This window comes from Moschus berezovskii, chromosome 16 (genome assembly GCF_049115385.1).
Source record: "Moschus berezovskii isolate FMDL1 chromosome 16, NW_MosBer_1.0, whole genome shotgun sequence".
NCBI classification, from domain to species: domain Eukaryota; kingdom Metazoa; phylum Chordata; class Mammalia; order Artiodactyla; family Moschidae; genus Moschus; species Moschus berezovskii.
This window is the reverse complement of record NC_142475.1, coordinates 52,219,358-52,235,206: the sequence shown is the minus strand read 5'-3', so window position 1 is coordinate 52,235,206 and position 15,849 is coordinate 52,219,358. Positions and strand designations below refer to the sequence as shown.

General features: G+C 45.2%; 1 protein-coding gene across 4 annotated transcripts in view; it reads right to left on the bottom strand.

The window, feature by feature from the left end:
* The window catches only part of ZHX2 (zinc fingers and homeoboxes 2), a 182,475-nt gene that overhangs the window by 17,561 nt on the left and 149,065 nt on the right, over positions 1 to 15,849 (bottom strand). For all 4 annotated transcript variants that reach the window (XM_055432047.2, XM_055432048.2, XM_088844809.1 and 1 more), the window contains one exon: positions 1,429 to 4,173. In XM_055432047.2, the coding sequence (XP_055288022.1) occupies positions 1,433 to 3,949 (2,517 nt within the window). In that variant the 5' untranslated portion in view covers positions 3,950 to 4,173 and the 3' untranslated portion in view covers positions 1,429 to 1,432. The remainder of the gene's footprint in view (positions 1 to 1,428; positions 4,174 to 15,849) is intronic.

Sequence of the window (15,849 nt, the reverse complement as noted above, 5' to 3'; positions counted from 1 at the left end):
CCTTCCTATCACCAGCCCCCTTTTCTCACCCCCAACAAATTACCACTTCCTCCTGAAAAGTCAGAGGAGAAAGACATGATGGCATTCTGTGCTTGGCTGCTCGTTAATTTGCTCTTCTAATAGCTGATGGGACCGGCTAAAATAAGGTTTCCAGAGGACTTTACTTTCCAGGTGCCTCGTTTTATGACTGGATAAATGAACTAATGAGTGACATGGCTGGCCAAAATTGTCTGAGTTCATAAATAAAGAGGTATGGTTATCTCCAGGGCTCTCTTGGGGACCTTATCCATCATTCTGGAGGTTCTACCTTTCATTATGTTTAAAGATGACATGGTGGGGGCAGGGGGTCTCTGTTGCCTTTTAAGTGACCTCTGGAGAAGTCAGCCCAGGCAGACTGTAAATCGTGCCTCTCCATGCTGGTCCTAAGCTGCCCTTGGCATACCCTGGCTTTGGCCAAGGTAGAACTTTCCCTCCTTATCCTCCCTGCTACTATTCTTCCCCCCCACCCCCTCGCCCCTTTTCTAAACTTTAACGCAGGTTCTGATTTGCACAGACCTCTGGTGAAGTGCACACACCAAGGGCTCAGTGGCACGTCCCATTATGTGGATGACATGGCCATTAGTAACCATGGTAACCTCCCTTCCCAGGCTTCTGTGGCTCCACAGACCTAATTTATACCAGTCTCATCCAGATTTGAAGGGGTTCTGGGGACCCCGTCAGCTCAGCAACAAGCAGGGTTACTTAATCAGACACACACAGGGGCACCTGCCTTTAGCCACCGCAACACAAACAGCAGGGGCTTTCAAAACCTTCCAGGTTAGAGGAAACAATCCCACGTTTTAATCCAGTAAACTTGGACACTTAACTCTTAAAAAAAATCCGAAAGGAAAAAGCAAAGACATATCCTTTCATGTTTGTTTCTTATAGCAGCGAACACTAAACAGGCCTTGTGTCATGTTACCTTGTTACCAGACTTTAGAATGGACAGACGCCCAAAGGCCACAGGCAGCGATGTTTCCAACAACCGGCGTGCCTGTGTGTGTGCTAAGTCACTTCAGTCGTGTCTGACTCTGTACGACCCTATGGGCTGCAGCCTGCCAGGCTCCTCTGTCCATGGGATTGTCCAGGCAAGAATACTGGAGTGAGTTGCCATGCCCTCCTCAAGGGGATCTTCCTGACCTGGAGATCAAACCCACATCTCTTGTGCCTCCTGCGTTAGCAGGCAGGTTCTTTACCACTAGCGCCACCTGGGCACCGCCTTGCAAATAAGGATGTAAAATCTGACAACCCCTGTTTTTCTTCCTTTGTTTTAAAAGAGCTTGAAAGGCGAACACATCATCTGCGTCAACAGCTCTGTACCTGATAACTGTATCGACAGAAGGAAGCCCAGGCCCCCGCCCGAGCTCCCCGGAGAGCAGGTGGCATTACCTGTCTAGGCCTGGCCGGCCTCTGCCGGGCCACTGTCCGAGTCTGAGTCGGCCAGCTCCCCCGTGCCTTCTGCCGCTGTCTGACTCCAGCTGTCCGACCTGTCGGAGGCGGCGTCCTCCTCTCCGACTGTCACCTCCACCCAATCCACGACGCCCGACTCCTCGTTCTCGTCGCTGGCCTGGCCGTCCCGGCTGTTGCCCTCCGACCGGTCCGACGTGGCCTCCGAGGGCTTTGCCGGCAAATTGTCTTTCACCTGCTCGCCACCTGCCTTCCCTCTGGGTCCCGGCTTCTCCAGGTCCTCGTCACAGAGCTTTTTGGGGTCCTTGTAGTACTGATGACCCCCCTCGCCCCCGTTCTTCGGGTTCTCGGTGATGACGGTCTTGACCACTTTCCTCGACGGGGTGTCATAGCCGTGATCATCCATCACGCGCTGCGGCTGGTACTGCTCCAGCCACTTCAACGTTCCAGTTTTGAGCAAGCATCTGTTCTCCTTGAACCAGCGCACGATTTCAGTTCGCACCAGGCCAGTCTTGGCCGCCAGCTGGTCATACTCCTGCGGGGTCGGCCACTGGGTTCGGGCAAACGTGCTCCTCAGGAGATGAACCTGTTCTTGACTTTTTGTAATCGCTGGTGAGGGGCTGGGCAGAGAGCTGGCCAGCTGGGCACCGGAGAGCTGGTCAAGTCGGGACAGCGCACCGTTGGGGGCTGCTGTGTCTGGCCCTTTCTTGCCGGACCCCATGGAATCCAGGACGGCCTGCTCCATGCTGTCCCGAAGCTTGCGCCTCTCAGAGAACCAGGAGTCGATCTCTCTCCGGCTCAGCTTTGTCTCCACCCTCAGCCTATCCAGTTCTGCTTGGGTCGGGAAAGAGCTTTTCAGAAAGCTGTCTTCCAGGATCTTCACCTGACCTTGGGTTTTCTCTTTGAACTTCTGTGGGGCGAAGTCTGGGTACGCGTGGTATGTGCGGCCGTGGCGGGAGGCGGCGAGGGCCAGCTGGTCTTTGGCGAGGGATTCGCTGGTGATGTGGACGATGCCCCGTTGACACCGGTACCGGTGGTCACTGAACCATTTCTTGATCTCGCTCCTGGCGAGGCCAGTCACCTCGATGAGCCGGTAGACCTCAGCATCGTCGGGGAACTGGCTCTGCAGGAAGCTCGCCTTCAGGTGCGCTATCTGCTCCTTGGTCTTCTTGCGGTCGCTGGCTGGGGTCAGCGAGGGGTTGGCTGCCTTGGGTGGGGGTTCTGGCACTTGAGCAATGTGGGGGCGCTTGGGCTCGGGGGCAGCCTGGGGAGTCACTAGAGGTCTCTTCTGGCCATGGTTGGTCACTCCAGCCACGGCGAGCGTGATGGGGGAGCAGGAGACGGTTGCTGGCCCGCTGGTCACCTGAGTCAGCACCAGGCTGGTCTGGCCGAGGATCTGGCATGGGAGAGCTGTTTGGAGGATGGGCTGTGACATCTTCGTTGGGGCCAACTGGGCGGGCAGCACGGTGATCGTCGGGGGCACGGACTGGATGGTGCCATTGAACATCTTCTTCCGGGCCTCCTCCACCTCCTCCGGGGACCAGCTGATGCCGTGCTTTAAGCGCTGGGTGGCAAACCAGATTCTGATGTGCTCTTCTGGGTGTTTGGAAGCTGCAGTCAGCCAGGACAGCTCTGCCTGGGTTGGGTAGGGGAACTTGTTGAAGGAGTTGATCATGGTGGCGTTGGTATCCAGGGCAGAGTTGTATTTGGTAGTGTTCAGTGGGACGGGGACCTTGGGGACAAGGTTGATATTTGGTGGGAGCTGGACAGAAGGCATGACGTGTCCTAGCGAGTCCTGAAGGAGCTCCACACCCCCGAGTCTCGAGAGGATCTCAGCGGCATCCGTCACCAGGCGGGCGCTCCCTTCCACGTGGTTCTCGGGGGTGGCCTCTTCTGGCTTCTTGGGCACCTTCTTGGCATCGGCTTTCGGTTTCCCTGGCTTCATGATGGGGGTTTTACTCACTGAGATCCCGGGGTCACCATCCCCGCTTCCGGGGCCGCTGGTGGTGATGGACACGACGTGGTTGGTGGCGTCGATGGACTGCTCCAAGACGGTCTGATTATTGCGCTTGATGAGCTTCAGCTTGAAGTTGGTCTCCCCGGGATGGAACTTGGAGTTGTGGTCAGACAAGGAGTCGTACTTTTTGGTTGTGAAGTTACATTCGGCACACACGTAGAGGGGGTTGAGGATCACATTGGGGTGTTGCATGTCAACGTGCTCTGTGAACTCGTTCAGGTTCTGCGTGGAGTAGGGGCAGTATTTGCATTCGTAACCACCTTGGAGCTTTTTGGATTGGTTTTCCCCTGTAGATTTCACCTCTATCACTTCATTTTCTTTGGAAGAGTTTTCAGGTTCTGCTGCCCAAGTGTCCTTGGCTGTTTCAGGCTGTGGCATGCCAATTCCTTTCTCTTTGGCCCTGTCTGCTTCCTCGGGCACATCTTGTTCTACCACTTGTGATGTTCGAACCATGCACGGGGTGGTGGATTTTCGTTTGCTTGCCATGCTGCCTGTCTGTGTGCAATGGCTTATTTGGGGAATGGGGGTGGATGGGGAAGGGGCAGTGAAATTTTTGGAACTACTCAGATAAAAAGTTTTTGGCTTTATTGCCCCCTCCAATGGCTTTGGCTTCCCTTGAACACTGAAGTCTAGCGCTTGAGTTTCCCGAAATGATTTCAGTGCAGAAAACTAACTGTTCCAACGGCAGAACGCAAGAGGCAGCATCATACCTATGGGACAAAAACAAAGACAGTGTCAGTTTCCTCAAAGAGACAAAAGAAACTAGCGATACTTTCCAAGTTGCTCCCGTGACCCATCCCAACTGGCACCCAAAGCAAACACCCAGGTAAGCACAGATGGCCTGAGAGCGGATGCACATAAAAATGAAGGATCACTTTCTTCTTCTCTTCTGTTCTCTGAGAAGGACAGTGGGAACAAGCCCAAAACAAACAAATGAGGATGCGGGGCACTGATTCATGTTTAGAGACCAAGGGATACGGAAAAGCAACAAGGGTACAGTGATCTTATGAAGTGGTGGGGAGGGTGGCAGAGGGAGCCCTGCTGGTGAAGTGCTGGCTGGGCTTGCAAGTCACTTTTATGGATGGGACATCAGAAACAAGATGTTTTTCTGGGGCTATCGAGTGGCATGTATACGGGCATTAGAAAATGGATATGAATGTTTTTATTTGTTATCATAAAAGGAATATCACTACAGAAAATGCATCAAAGTATAATAAAGAAAAACATCATCCCAGATATCACAGTTCCTTCATTTCCCTTGAACATTTCCCATTTTCACAAACATTGAGCAAAAGAATGAATAAAGCATGAAATTACATTTTAGGGATACACCACACATGATGTATTTGCCTTTGGACTTTTATTCCTAATTTCTGACTCTTTTTGACAAAACTGCAATCAACATCCTTAGTCCTTACTTCTGATAACGAGCTTTGGATGAATGCTTATAAATAAAAGCACTAGGTCCAAGGATGTCGACATTTTAAATTCTCTTGACTCTTATGGCCAAGTTTTTGCTCCATTTGGCCTTTTCCCTGGCAGTGAATGAGTGCCTGAATCACCACTGAGATTACATGAAATATTACCATTAAAAGCCCTACCAATTAGATATGGGAAAACTGTTTTAATATGCTTTGCTGCTTCTCTTGATTGCTAATAAGGATGAACAGTTTTCAAAGATTCACTTGCCATTTGTATCTTGTGAATTGTGGATTTATGTCATTTTTGTATTGTGATGCCCAGTGGTTTTATTATTAATTTACAAGTGTTACCTCCATATTAAAAATATTAGTACTTTTCTGTATTTGTTGCAAATTTTCACAGTCTGTCATTTACCTTTTAGTTTTGCCTATGGTTATTTTCATGTTTTACAGGTAGAGAATTTTTAATTTTTAGCTGGCAAATTTACCCATCTTTTTCACAGTGATTTTAGAAAGTGGTTCCCTGCTTTGATAGCTGAGACCTATTATTCCATGTTTTCTTTTGAGTGTTTTGGCTTTATTTTTTATATTTAACTCATCTGGACTTGAACTGATCTTGGGATAAGCTGTGAGATACATTTCTAACCATTTTTCTAGAAAGTTATCAATTATCTTAGTAGCATGTATAGTATTATTTTTTTCTAATTTGTGAAACCACCCTGGTCATACATTAAATTTTTATAGGGTATTTCTTGATTATATCTGCTCTGTATCTCTTATCTAGCTATTGAGCCTTCCACTTATGCTTCACTTAAATTTTTTTCCCCATAGATTAGAGCATGTCTTAGTATCAGGTAGAGTTCCTCTTTATCATTCTTATTTGTCAAACAATTCTGGGTTTTTTCTGATCACCTATTAACGTAAATCAGTTCTCATAAATCAGAATCATCTGCAAAATAAAACTGTTAGAATGTTGATTGGAATTTCATTAGACAAATATTAATTTAGGAGTGCAGGAACAATTTGGGGCTTCCTAGGTGGCTTAGTGGTAAAGAATCCACCTGCCAATGCAGGAGATGAGGATTTCGTTCCTGGGTTGGGAAGATGTCCTGGAGAAGGAAATGGCAACCCACTCTGGTATTCTTGCCTGGAGAATTCCATGGACAGAGCAGCCTGGCGGGCTACAGTCCATGGGATAAAAAGAGTCGGACATGACTTACTGACTAAACAAGAACAATTTGCTTATAAAGAGGTAGGATATGTTAATAGAACCCCAACAGGGGAAGTGATGGGCTGGACCACGCTGAGTGTCTGAATGCATGGACTTCTGTAGAGGAGAGCCTTTCATTGTGTGTCTACTGGAGTGGGGAGATGTGTTCTGAAACAGATAGCCGACATCCAGGGAGAAGGGATGCAGATGGCATATCCCCTTCTGTCCCTCTCGCTGGCCTGGGTTCGAGTCCCACTGAAGAGAGGTCTCAAGGTAGAATTAACAGACTTATTTTCAAAGGTAAACCTCTGGGACATGGGGGCCCACTTATCTGCTTAGGGGGTCAGGTGACAAACCTGAGCAGGACCCGGGAGGGGGGCACGCCCCGCTCCCCGGTGAACCCAGAACCCTGGCCACTCTAAAGCATTTTCCTTAGCAGTAGGTATGGGTCCCTCAAGGCACTGGTGAGGACAGGACGTGGGTGCAGCAGAGCAGCAAGGAAGTATGTTTTTTTGCTGACTACACCCAAACTGACATGTTCAGCTGAACATCAGACTCTTATTTTAAAATTAATTTAATTATTTGGCTGTGCCAAGACTTAGTTGTGGCATGCTGACCTTTAGTGGAGGCATGTGGGATCTAGTTCCCTGACCAGGGATCGAACCCAGGCCCCCCACCATTGGGAGTGCTGAATCTTAGCCACTGGACCACCAGGGACATCCCTGAACATCAGGTTCTTGATTTTCCCCTTCAAACATGGGTTCCCTCTTTCTCAAGTTCTTCATCTCTACCAGTGGCTCTATCATGGCACACTTGGACCAAAATGCTCTTCACCCCACCCCCAAATTAAACCACCAGCAATCCTGTTGACTGTCTTCAAAATAAACCAGTGTCAGACCACTTCCCGCTCTCCCTGCCTTGCGTAAGCCACGTCCATCTCCCGTCTGGAAACCTCCCACGGGCCTCCTGCTTCTTTCCTTGCTGGAGCAGCAGAGGAATTTGTTTCAGCTTCTTGATGGGCTTTATTTATGGTTTGAAATTCATTTTGGTACTGAAAAGGGTTTAAATGTTTTTTTAATCTGCAAAGTTCTTTTTAATTGAAGTATAGTTGCTGTATAATATTATATAAATTACAGGTGTAGAAGACAGTGATTCACAATTATTAAAGGTTATGCTCCGTTTATAGTTATTATAGCTATATTCTCCACATTGTACAATATATCCTTGTAGCTTATTTTATGCTTAATAGTTTGTACCTCCTAATCTCTTACTCCTATCTTGCCTCTCCCCCTTCCCTCTCCCACTGGTAACTACTAATTTGTTCTCTGTGAATCTAGTTCTTTTTTGGTATTTTCACTGATTTGTTGTATATTTTAGATTCCACATATAACTGATATTATACAGTGTTTGTCTTTCTCTCTCTGACTTATTTAACTTTAGCATAATACCCTCCAAGTCCATCCATGGTGCTGCAAATGGCAAAATTTCACTATTTTTATGGGTGAGTAATATCCATTGTGTGTGTGTGTGTATAGAGCGCATCTTCTTTATCCATTCATCTGCTGCTTCTATATCTTGGCTATTGGAAATAATGCTGCTATGGACATTGGGGTGCATGTATCTTTCCAAATTAGTGTTTTGCTTTTTTTAAGAAATATACTCAGGAGTGGAATTTCTGGGTCAAATGGTAGCTCTATTTTTAGTTTTTGAGAAACATCCATACTATTTTCAACAGTGGCTATATCAATTAACATTCCCACCAACAGTGTATGAGGGTTCCCTTTTCTTCACATCCTGGCCACCATTTGTTATTTGTGTTCTTTTTGATAAGAGTTATGCAGAAGGAGATTTTAAGATAGTACTTTTTAATATTCAAATTTTACTTATATAAACAAGTAAAGAGGAAGAGGCAGGAGAGAGTGTCTATCCATTTTCTCCTAATATAGCAGCTACTGGCCACATGTGGCTCTTTAAATTTATCTTAATTAAAATTAAATAAAATTTAAACTCCAGTTTTCATTTGCACCAGCCATGTCAAGTGCTCAGTAACCACACCTGGCTGGTGGCTATTGTATTAAGCAGTGCAGGACATTGCCCTTATTGAGGGACCTTCTACTGGGCGGTGCTGTTCTAGAATATAAGCTCCACAAGGGCAGGAACTTCTTACTGTGGTTTCCCTGGAGCCTAGACCTGTATTTGGTCTGCAGTATGCTTTCCATGGTGGCTCAGATGGTAAAGTGTCTGTCTGCAATGCTGGAGACCAGGGTTTGATCCCTGGGTCAGGAAGATCCCCTGGAGAAGGAAATGGCAACCCACTCCAATACTCTTGCCTGGAAAATCCCATGGACAGAAGAGCCTGGTAGGCTACAGTCCATGGGGTCGCAAAGAGTTGGACACGACTGAGCAACTTTACTTTACTTTATGCTTTCCATAAAGATTGGTTGAATGTTTGGGAACTAACTCTCTCATGGATGCTCATCAAGGAGTATGTGTGCACACGAGCATGCCTGCACTTGCATGTAGGTGCATGCATGTTGCATGTGTTTGTGTGCATGCCCATGTGTCTATGCATGTGTGAAGGTGTGTGAGTGTACACCAGTGTTCATGTGATGGAGGACCTCTGTATGAGAAAGGAGGTACCCAGTTCTGCGGGGTATCACTGATACAGCAGAATGCGGCCAAATCTGCACCCACTAGCCAAGAGGCTTGGGTCTTTGAATTATGAATTTTAAAAGAAAGGGAGCAAAAGGAGACTTTTCTGCTGCAAAACAAAGAAATGAGGCAGAAATAGGTTCGGGGTGAGAAGAGACTTTTTTTCACAGAAACTCCTCGTATCTAGAATTATTTAAATCTGTTGACAAGTGAGGCCAAGAAATGAGCCAAATAGTGGTGAAATATCCTAAAAGCTTTTTGATGTTCTAAAAACTGTAGTTCAGAATAGATGATATCTTCTAAAATGTATTTGGCAACCGGGGATCCAAACCACAGCAGATTAAAAAGAAGGAAAGATGAAGAAAGGAAAGAGAAGGGTGGGGAGGGCTCAGAAAACAGTCTTTGAAGCATTCCTCTCCCAGGGTCCTCCCCGTGGAGCTGCAAGAACCACTGCCCTTGGAAGAGTAATCCAGGCATGACAAGGGGGAGAGTGTCTGCAGAGCGGTCGAGAGTTGGCGTCTGTCTTTCTGAAAGTCTGTGAGCCACAGTGAGGGCAGTGAGGCCTGCCACTGCCGCCAGCATGAGGGCTGCATATTTCTGGCCAGGTTTTCAGGTTCGGGTGTACACTGGCCTAAGTTAGCAAAAAAGAATGAATGTGTGCAGGCATGCATGCGTATTTATTTTTTTAGGACAGATGGGGTGCTGTGTTCCCCTAACCCCTTGTGAACCCAAAGTGGAGAAGTTATGACTTTCCGCCAACCTGTTATCCTCTTCCTCACTACCTGGTCCCCCATTCCCATCAGTTTGCCTTATGAGTCTGTGTGAATGCCCACTGGCTTTCCTGTCTGGGGACTGTCTTCCAACTCTGCCTTCTGTGCTGTTATTAAGTCTCTTAGGTTGGGTTGTATCTTACTCCAGGTTGGATAGTGTGTTATTGTATCAAGTGTTCTTATCAGGTCTGCCTTTAGTTTCTTTTATGCTTTATTTTTTTCATTTGAAGTTGTAGTTATTAACTACAGGACAGAAACAAAATAACAATCTATAGACTATATGTAAGCTATAAAAACTGTTGATACAATGAACACTGTGTATCTTCACCCAATATAGTGAAAAAAGATTACAAATACCTTTGAAGTTCCCTCTTTGCCCTTATCACTTCCCATCCCCCTCCCTTCCTTCCTAGGGGTGAAAACTATCCTGAATTTCCTGTTTATCATTCTCCAGCATTTGTTTACAATTTCTCCACATGCTTGTGTCTTCATTTTTTAAAATTTTTGGCTGCACCTTGCAGCATGTGGGACCTTAGTTCCTTGAGCAGGGATTGAACTTGTGCTCCCTGCATTGGAAGGCAGAATCTCAACCACTGGACTGCCAGCAAAGCCCAGCTTCTGTCTTTAGATTGTAATATATGGCTAACACTTTCATCAGTAATGTATGAGCTTAATGAGGACTAATTTACATATCCTAAAATCCACCTATTGTGATGGTATGGTTCAATGATTTTTTTTTAAATTATTTTTATTTTACAATATTATATTGGTTGGTTTTGCCCTACATTGACATGAATTTGCCCCAGGTGTACATGATGGTTCAATGATTTTTAGGGGTAAATTTGTAAAGTTGTGTAGCCATCACCACTCTCATTTTAGAATATTTCCCTCTCTCCAAAAAAGATTCCTAGGGCTCTTTTGCTGTCATTAAAAAAATATATATATATATACACTCTGCTGCTGCTGCTAAGTCACTTCAGTCGTGTCCGACTCTGTGTGACCCCATAGACGGAAGCCCACCAGGCTCCCCAGTCCCTGGGATTGTGGGTATGAAATATATCTCACTGTGGTTTTAATCTGCATTTCCTAATGAATATTGATATTAAGCATTTTTCATGTCTGTGACTATTCATCTGTCTTCTTTTGTGCAACATCTTTTCAAGTCTTTGGCCCATTTTTAAAGTTGCATTACTTGTCTTTTTGTTATTGATTAGTAGGATTCCTTATAGATTCTGTACATGAGTCCCTGGTTAGAGATATGTATCATGGGTGGGATGATTTGAGAAAATAGCATTGAAACATGTATATTATCATATGTGAAATAGATTGCCAGTCCAGGTTCGATGCATGAGTCAGGGAATTCAGGGCTGGTGCACTGGGATGACCCTGAGGGATGGGATGGGGAGGGAAGTGGGAGGGGTGTTCAGGATGGGGGACACATGTACACCCAGGGCGGATTCATGTCAATGTATGGCAAAAACCACTACAATATTGTAAAGTAATTAGTCTCCAATTAAAACAAATTAATTAATTTAAAAAAAGAAAAGAATTCCACAATGCCCAAAGAGCAAATCTCTCAAACTGTCTTTTAGATCCTTAAAATGTAATGTGCGGAGGGAGGTGGGGGGGTGTTCAGGAAGGTGGGGAACACATGTATACCTGTGGCCGATTCATGTTGATGTATGGCAAAAACCATCACAATATTGTAATTATTCTCCAATTAAAGTAATTTTAAAAATGTAAAAATAAAAAAGACTGCTGAGAGAAGTTAAAAGTGAAAGTCGCTCAGTCATGTCCAACTCTTTGCAACCCCACAACCCCATGGACTATACAATTCATGGAATTCTCCAGGCCAGAATACTGGAGTTGGTAGCTGTTCTCTTCTCCAGGGGATCTTCCCAACCTTGGGATTGAACCTAGGTCTCCCTTGTTGTAGGCAGATTCTTTACCAGCTGAGCCACCAAGGAGGGAAATTAAAGATCTAAATAAATGTAAAGATATGCAGTGTTCATGGATCGGACAATTTGGTGTTATTAAGATATCCACTCTCTGTAAATTGATCTATGGCTCACAATCCTAAATTCCAAGAGGAGTTTTGAAGAAACTGATGAGTTGATTGTAAAACTTGTATGATAATTCAAGGTACCTAGAAGAACCAAAATAGTACTGAAAAAGAACAAAGTTGGGGGGCTATAAACTAATTTCAAGACTTTCTATTAAGCAACAGTAATCAATTCAGTATGGTTTTGGTACAAGAATAAACTATTACGTGAATAGAGCAGAATAGGACATCCAAAAAAAAAATTAAATAAATCCACATTTATGGCCAGTTAATTTTTGAACAAGTCAATTCCATAGGAGAAAGTCTTCTTTTTAATGGTGAGAGCATAACTGAATACTATATGAAAAAGAGAAGAATTCAACTCCTACCTCTCTGTATATGCAAAAAATGAGTTAACAATAGATCAGAGACCTAAATATAGTGGGAGAACCATGAAGCTTCTAGAGAAAACATAAGATGACATCTTTGAGACTTGGGTAGACAAAATGTGAGACAATAAAAAATATATACTTATAAGTGTTTGCTTCCTGCTCAGAGTTCCTAAATTCCTTGGAATTTCCTGGGTCATAGGAATGTCTTTTGTTCTAATGAGATGACTCTTGACGAACTGCTGGATGGGGGCTGGTCACCCGAAAGACAAAGCCATGATCAGAAGCATAGAACTTTCAGTCCAACCCTCATTCTCTGGAGAGTCTGGAAATTGAGTTAGCGATTGGTCATGCCTACTTGATGAAGCCTTTATAAGAATCCTGAAAGTACAAGATCCTGGGAGTTTTCTGGGTTGATGAACATATGGAGGTGCCAGAGGAGTGATGTTGGAGGGAACATGGAAGTTTGTGCCCCGTCCCACATACCCTGCTCTGTGTATCTCTTCCATCTGGCTGTTCCTGAGTTGTATTTTTTTTTTTTTTTTAATAACAAACCAGTAATCTAGTAAGTAAACTGTTTTCCTGAACTGCTCTAGCAAATTTATTCATTAAAATTAATTAAAGAAGGAGGTCATGGAAACTTCCAGTTGATAGAGTCATAAGAAGCACAGGGGACAACCTGGACTTCCGACTGGCATCTGAAGTTGGGCAGGGAAGTCCTGGAGGACTGAATCCTTACCCTGTAGAACCTGGCATTATCTCCAGGTAGACAGTGTCAGAACTGAGTTATTATAGGGCACCAACTGATGTCACAGAGAATTACTTGGCGGGGGTGGGGGTGGGAGGTGGCTCACACATTTGTTAACCAGAAGTGTCAGAAGAACAGTCTTAGTGTGAGCATTGTAAGAGAAAAATTAACAAGTCAAATGAACCAAAATTTCTGCTTAGCATGCGTATTTAAAATGCACATGAAAACTCCAACACAGTCCCTTCCACGGTGGGTAGTGAATATGACAACAGACTAGCTCCATGCCACGGGCCTTGCTCTGGACCAGCTTCCCAGCAGATCCGAACTGGGCACAGGCATGTTGTGTAGCAACCTGCACACACTCCAAAGCAGCACTGAGTGGTCCCCAGGGTTGGCAGGGGAAGCCTCAGAGGCAATCGCTGCCCTTGGAGGGGTGACCCAAGCAGATGGAAACATCTTTGTGTTTGAGATCCCGGAGCCCAGGAGGAGGGGAGAGGTGAGAAGTGGCCTTCCTCTGTGACTCTTCCATCGTGCCCCTTTCTGTCTTGAATCCCACCCCTCCCACGGCTGCCAAGAGCATCGCACATACCTGTTACGTGCAAAGGGAGCCCGAACACTGAGTGCAGACTCCTGCCTCCTTTGTCTGCTTTTGCCACTCACTGGGTTTTCCTTTAATCCACCGTGGCATTTATCCACCCCACAAAGAAACCCAACAGCAGTGAGGACGATACCACCTTGAAATAGACAGCATGTACAGAAAGTGGCCAGCCTGTGTGGACAGTGATGAACAACTCACTTCTGGCTGTCTATGCAGGGCTCTCCCTTCACCTCTCAGTGCTTCTTCCATCATCGTCTTTCTGTTGCGAGGGGAATGCAATTTGATTAGAGCCCTGTTTACTGAGTATGGGTTTGGACTAGAACTCTGTGGATATGGCGCACACAAGGATGAAGAAACTATGGGTTCTTGTCCTCAAGGAGCTCACAGCTGGTGTAGTAGTCAGCTCAGGCTGCCATGACAAATTACACAGATTTCTGTGGCTTAAACCACAGAAACTTATTTCTCTTGGTTCTGGAGGCTGGAAGTCCAGGACCAAGGTGTCTGCAGGGTGACTGTCTTCTGGAACCTCTCCCCTTGGTTCCAGGTGGCTCTCTTCTTGCTGTACCCTCCCACAGTCTCCCTTCCATGGGCACCTATCTCCTAATCTCCTCTTCTTATGAAGACACCAGTCACACTGGACTATGGCCCCTGCTGAGGACTTCATTTAAGGTGACTGAAGCGAGCCTGCTGGCTACAGTCCAGCAGGACTGTTGCAAAGAATCAGACATGACTGAAAACACACACACACTCCCCTTTAAAAAACCTATCTCCAAATATAGCCACTTTCTGAGGGTTTGGATTCCAACATATGAATCTGGGGGTGGGGAATAATTCAGCTCTTTGCAACTGAGCAGGGCAGGGCTGTCTGAACACCCCTCGATGGCACACAATGATTTATGTATGCAGTCGTCGCATCCTGCCCAAGAGCCTACGTCAGACACTTGTGGGTGCCAAGGATGCAGGAGCGAGCAGACAGGAGTCTCTGCTCTTGAGGTGCTCACGTTCATGAAATGAGCGAGCAGAAGCTGATGCTGAAAAGCATGATGGCGGAAAGTCAGGCAGTGAAGATGGTGGGGTTGGGGAGTGGGGCGGTCTGTGATTTTTAAATTTTACTTTGTTGAAGTATAGTTGATTTACAATGTTACTTTATGTATATATCTATATACACATTCTTTTTCCCATTCTTTTCCATTATGGTTTGTCACAGGATTTTGACTATAATTCTGTGCTATACTGTGTATCCCTGTGCGATACAGTAAGACCTTGTTGTTTATCCATTCTATATAATAATTTGCATCTGCTAATCCCACACTAATTCACTCCTCCCTTGGCACAAACCAGTCTGTTCTCTATGTCCCTGATTCTGTTTTTGTCTCATAGATAGGTTCATTTGTGTCATATTTTAGATTTCACATGTAAGTGATATCATACGGTATTTGTCTTTCTCTTTTGACTTACATCACTTAGTATGACAAGCTCTAGGTCTGTCCATGTTGCTGCAAATGGCATTATTTCATTCTTTTTTTGTATGGCTGGGTAGAAATCCATTGTATATAGGCACCACATCTTTATTCATCTGTTGGTGGACATTTACATTGTTTCCATGTCTTGGTATTATAAATAGTGCTGCTATGAACCCTGGGGTGCATATATCTTTTCAAAGTATAGTTTTCTTCAGCTATATGCCCAGGAGTGGGATTGTTGCATTATATGGTAACTATATTTTTAGTTATCTGAGGAATCACCATACTTTCCATAGTGGCTGCACTATAGTATAGGAGGGTTCCTGTTTTTTTTTATACCCTCTCCAATATTTGTTATTTGTAGACTTTTTAATGATGGTTATTCTTGGACTGCAAGGAGATCCAACCAGTCCATTCTAAAGGAGATCAGTCCTGGGTGTTCACTGGAAGGACTGATGCTGAAGCTGAAACTCCAATACTTTGGCCACCTCATGCGAAGAGTTGACTCACTGGAAAAGACTCTGATGCTGGGAAGGATTGGGGGCGGGAGGAGAAGGGGACAACAGAGAATGAGATGGCTGGATGGCATCACCGACTCGATGGACATGAGTTTGAGTGAACTCCGGGAGTTGGTGATGGACAGGGAGGCCTGGCGTGCTGTGATTCATGGGGTCGCAAACAGTCGGACATGACTGAGTGACTGATCTGAACTGAACTGATTATGACTGGTGTGAAGTGATATCTCATTGTAGTTTTGATTGCATTTCTAATTAATGATGTTGAGCATCTTTTCATGTGCCTGCTGTCCATCTGTATGTCTTTTTTGAAGAAATGTCTGTATAGGTTTTCTTCCCATTTTTTGGTTAGTTTTGTTTTCTTGATATTTAGTTGTATGAGTTGTTTGTATATTTTAGAAATTAAGCCCTTGTCAGTGGCATCATTTGGAAATGTTTTCTCCCATTCTGCAGCTATCTTTTCTTTTGCTGTGCAAAAATTTACAAGCTTGATTAGGTCCCATTTGTTTAGTTTTGCTTTTATTTCTGTTGCCTTGGGAGTCTGAGGCAGGGCTCCAAAGGCAGAGTTGGATCCTGTTG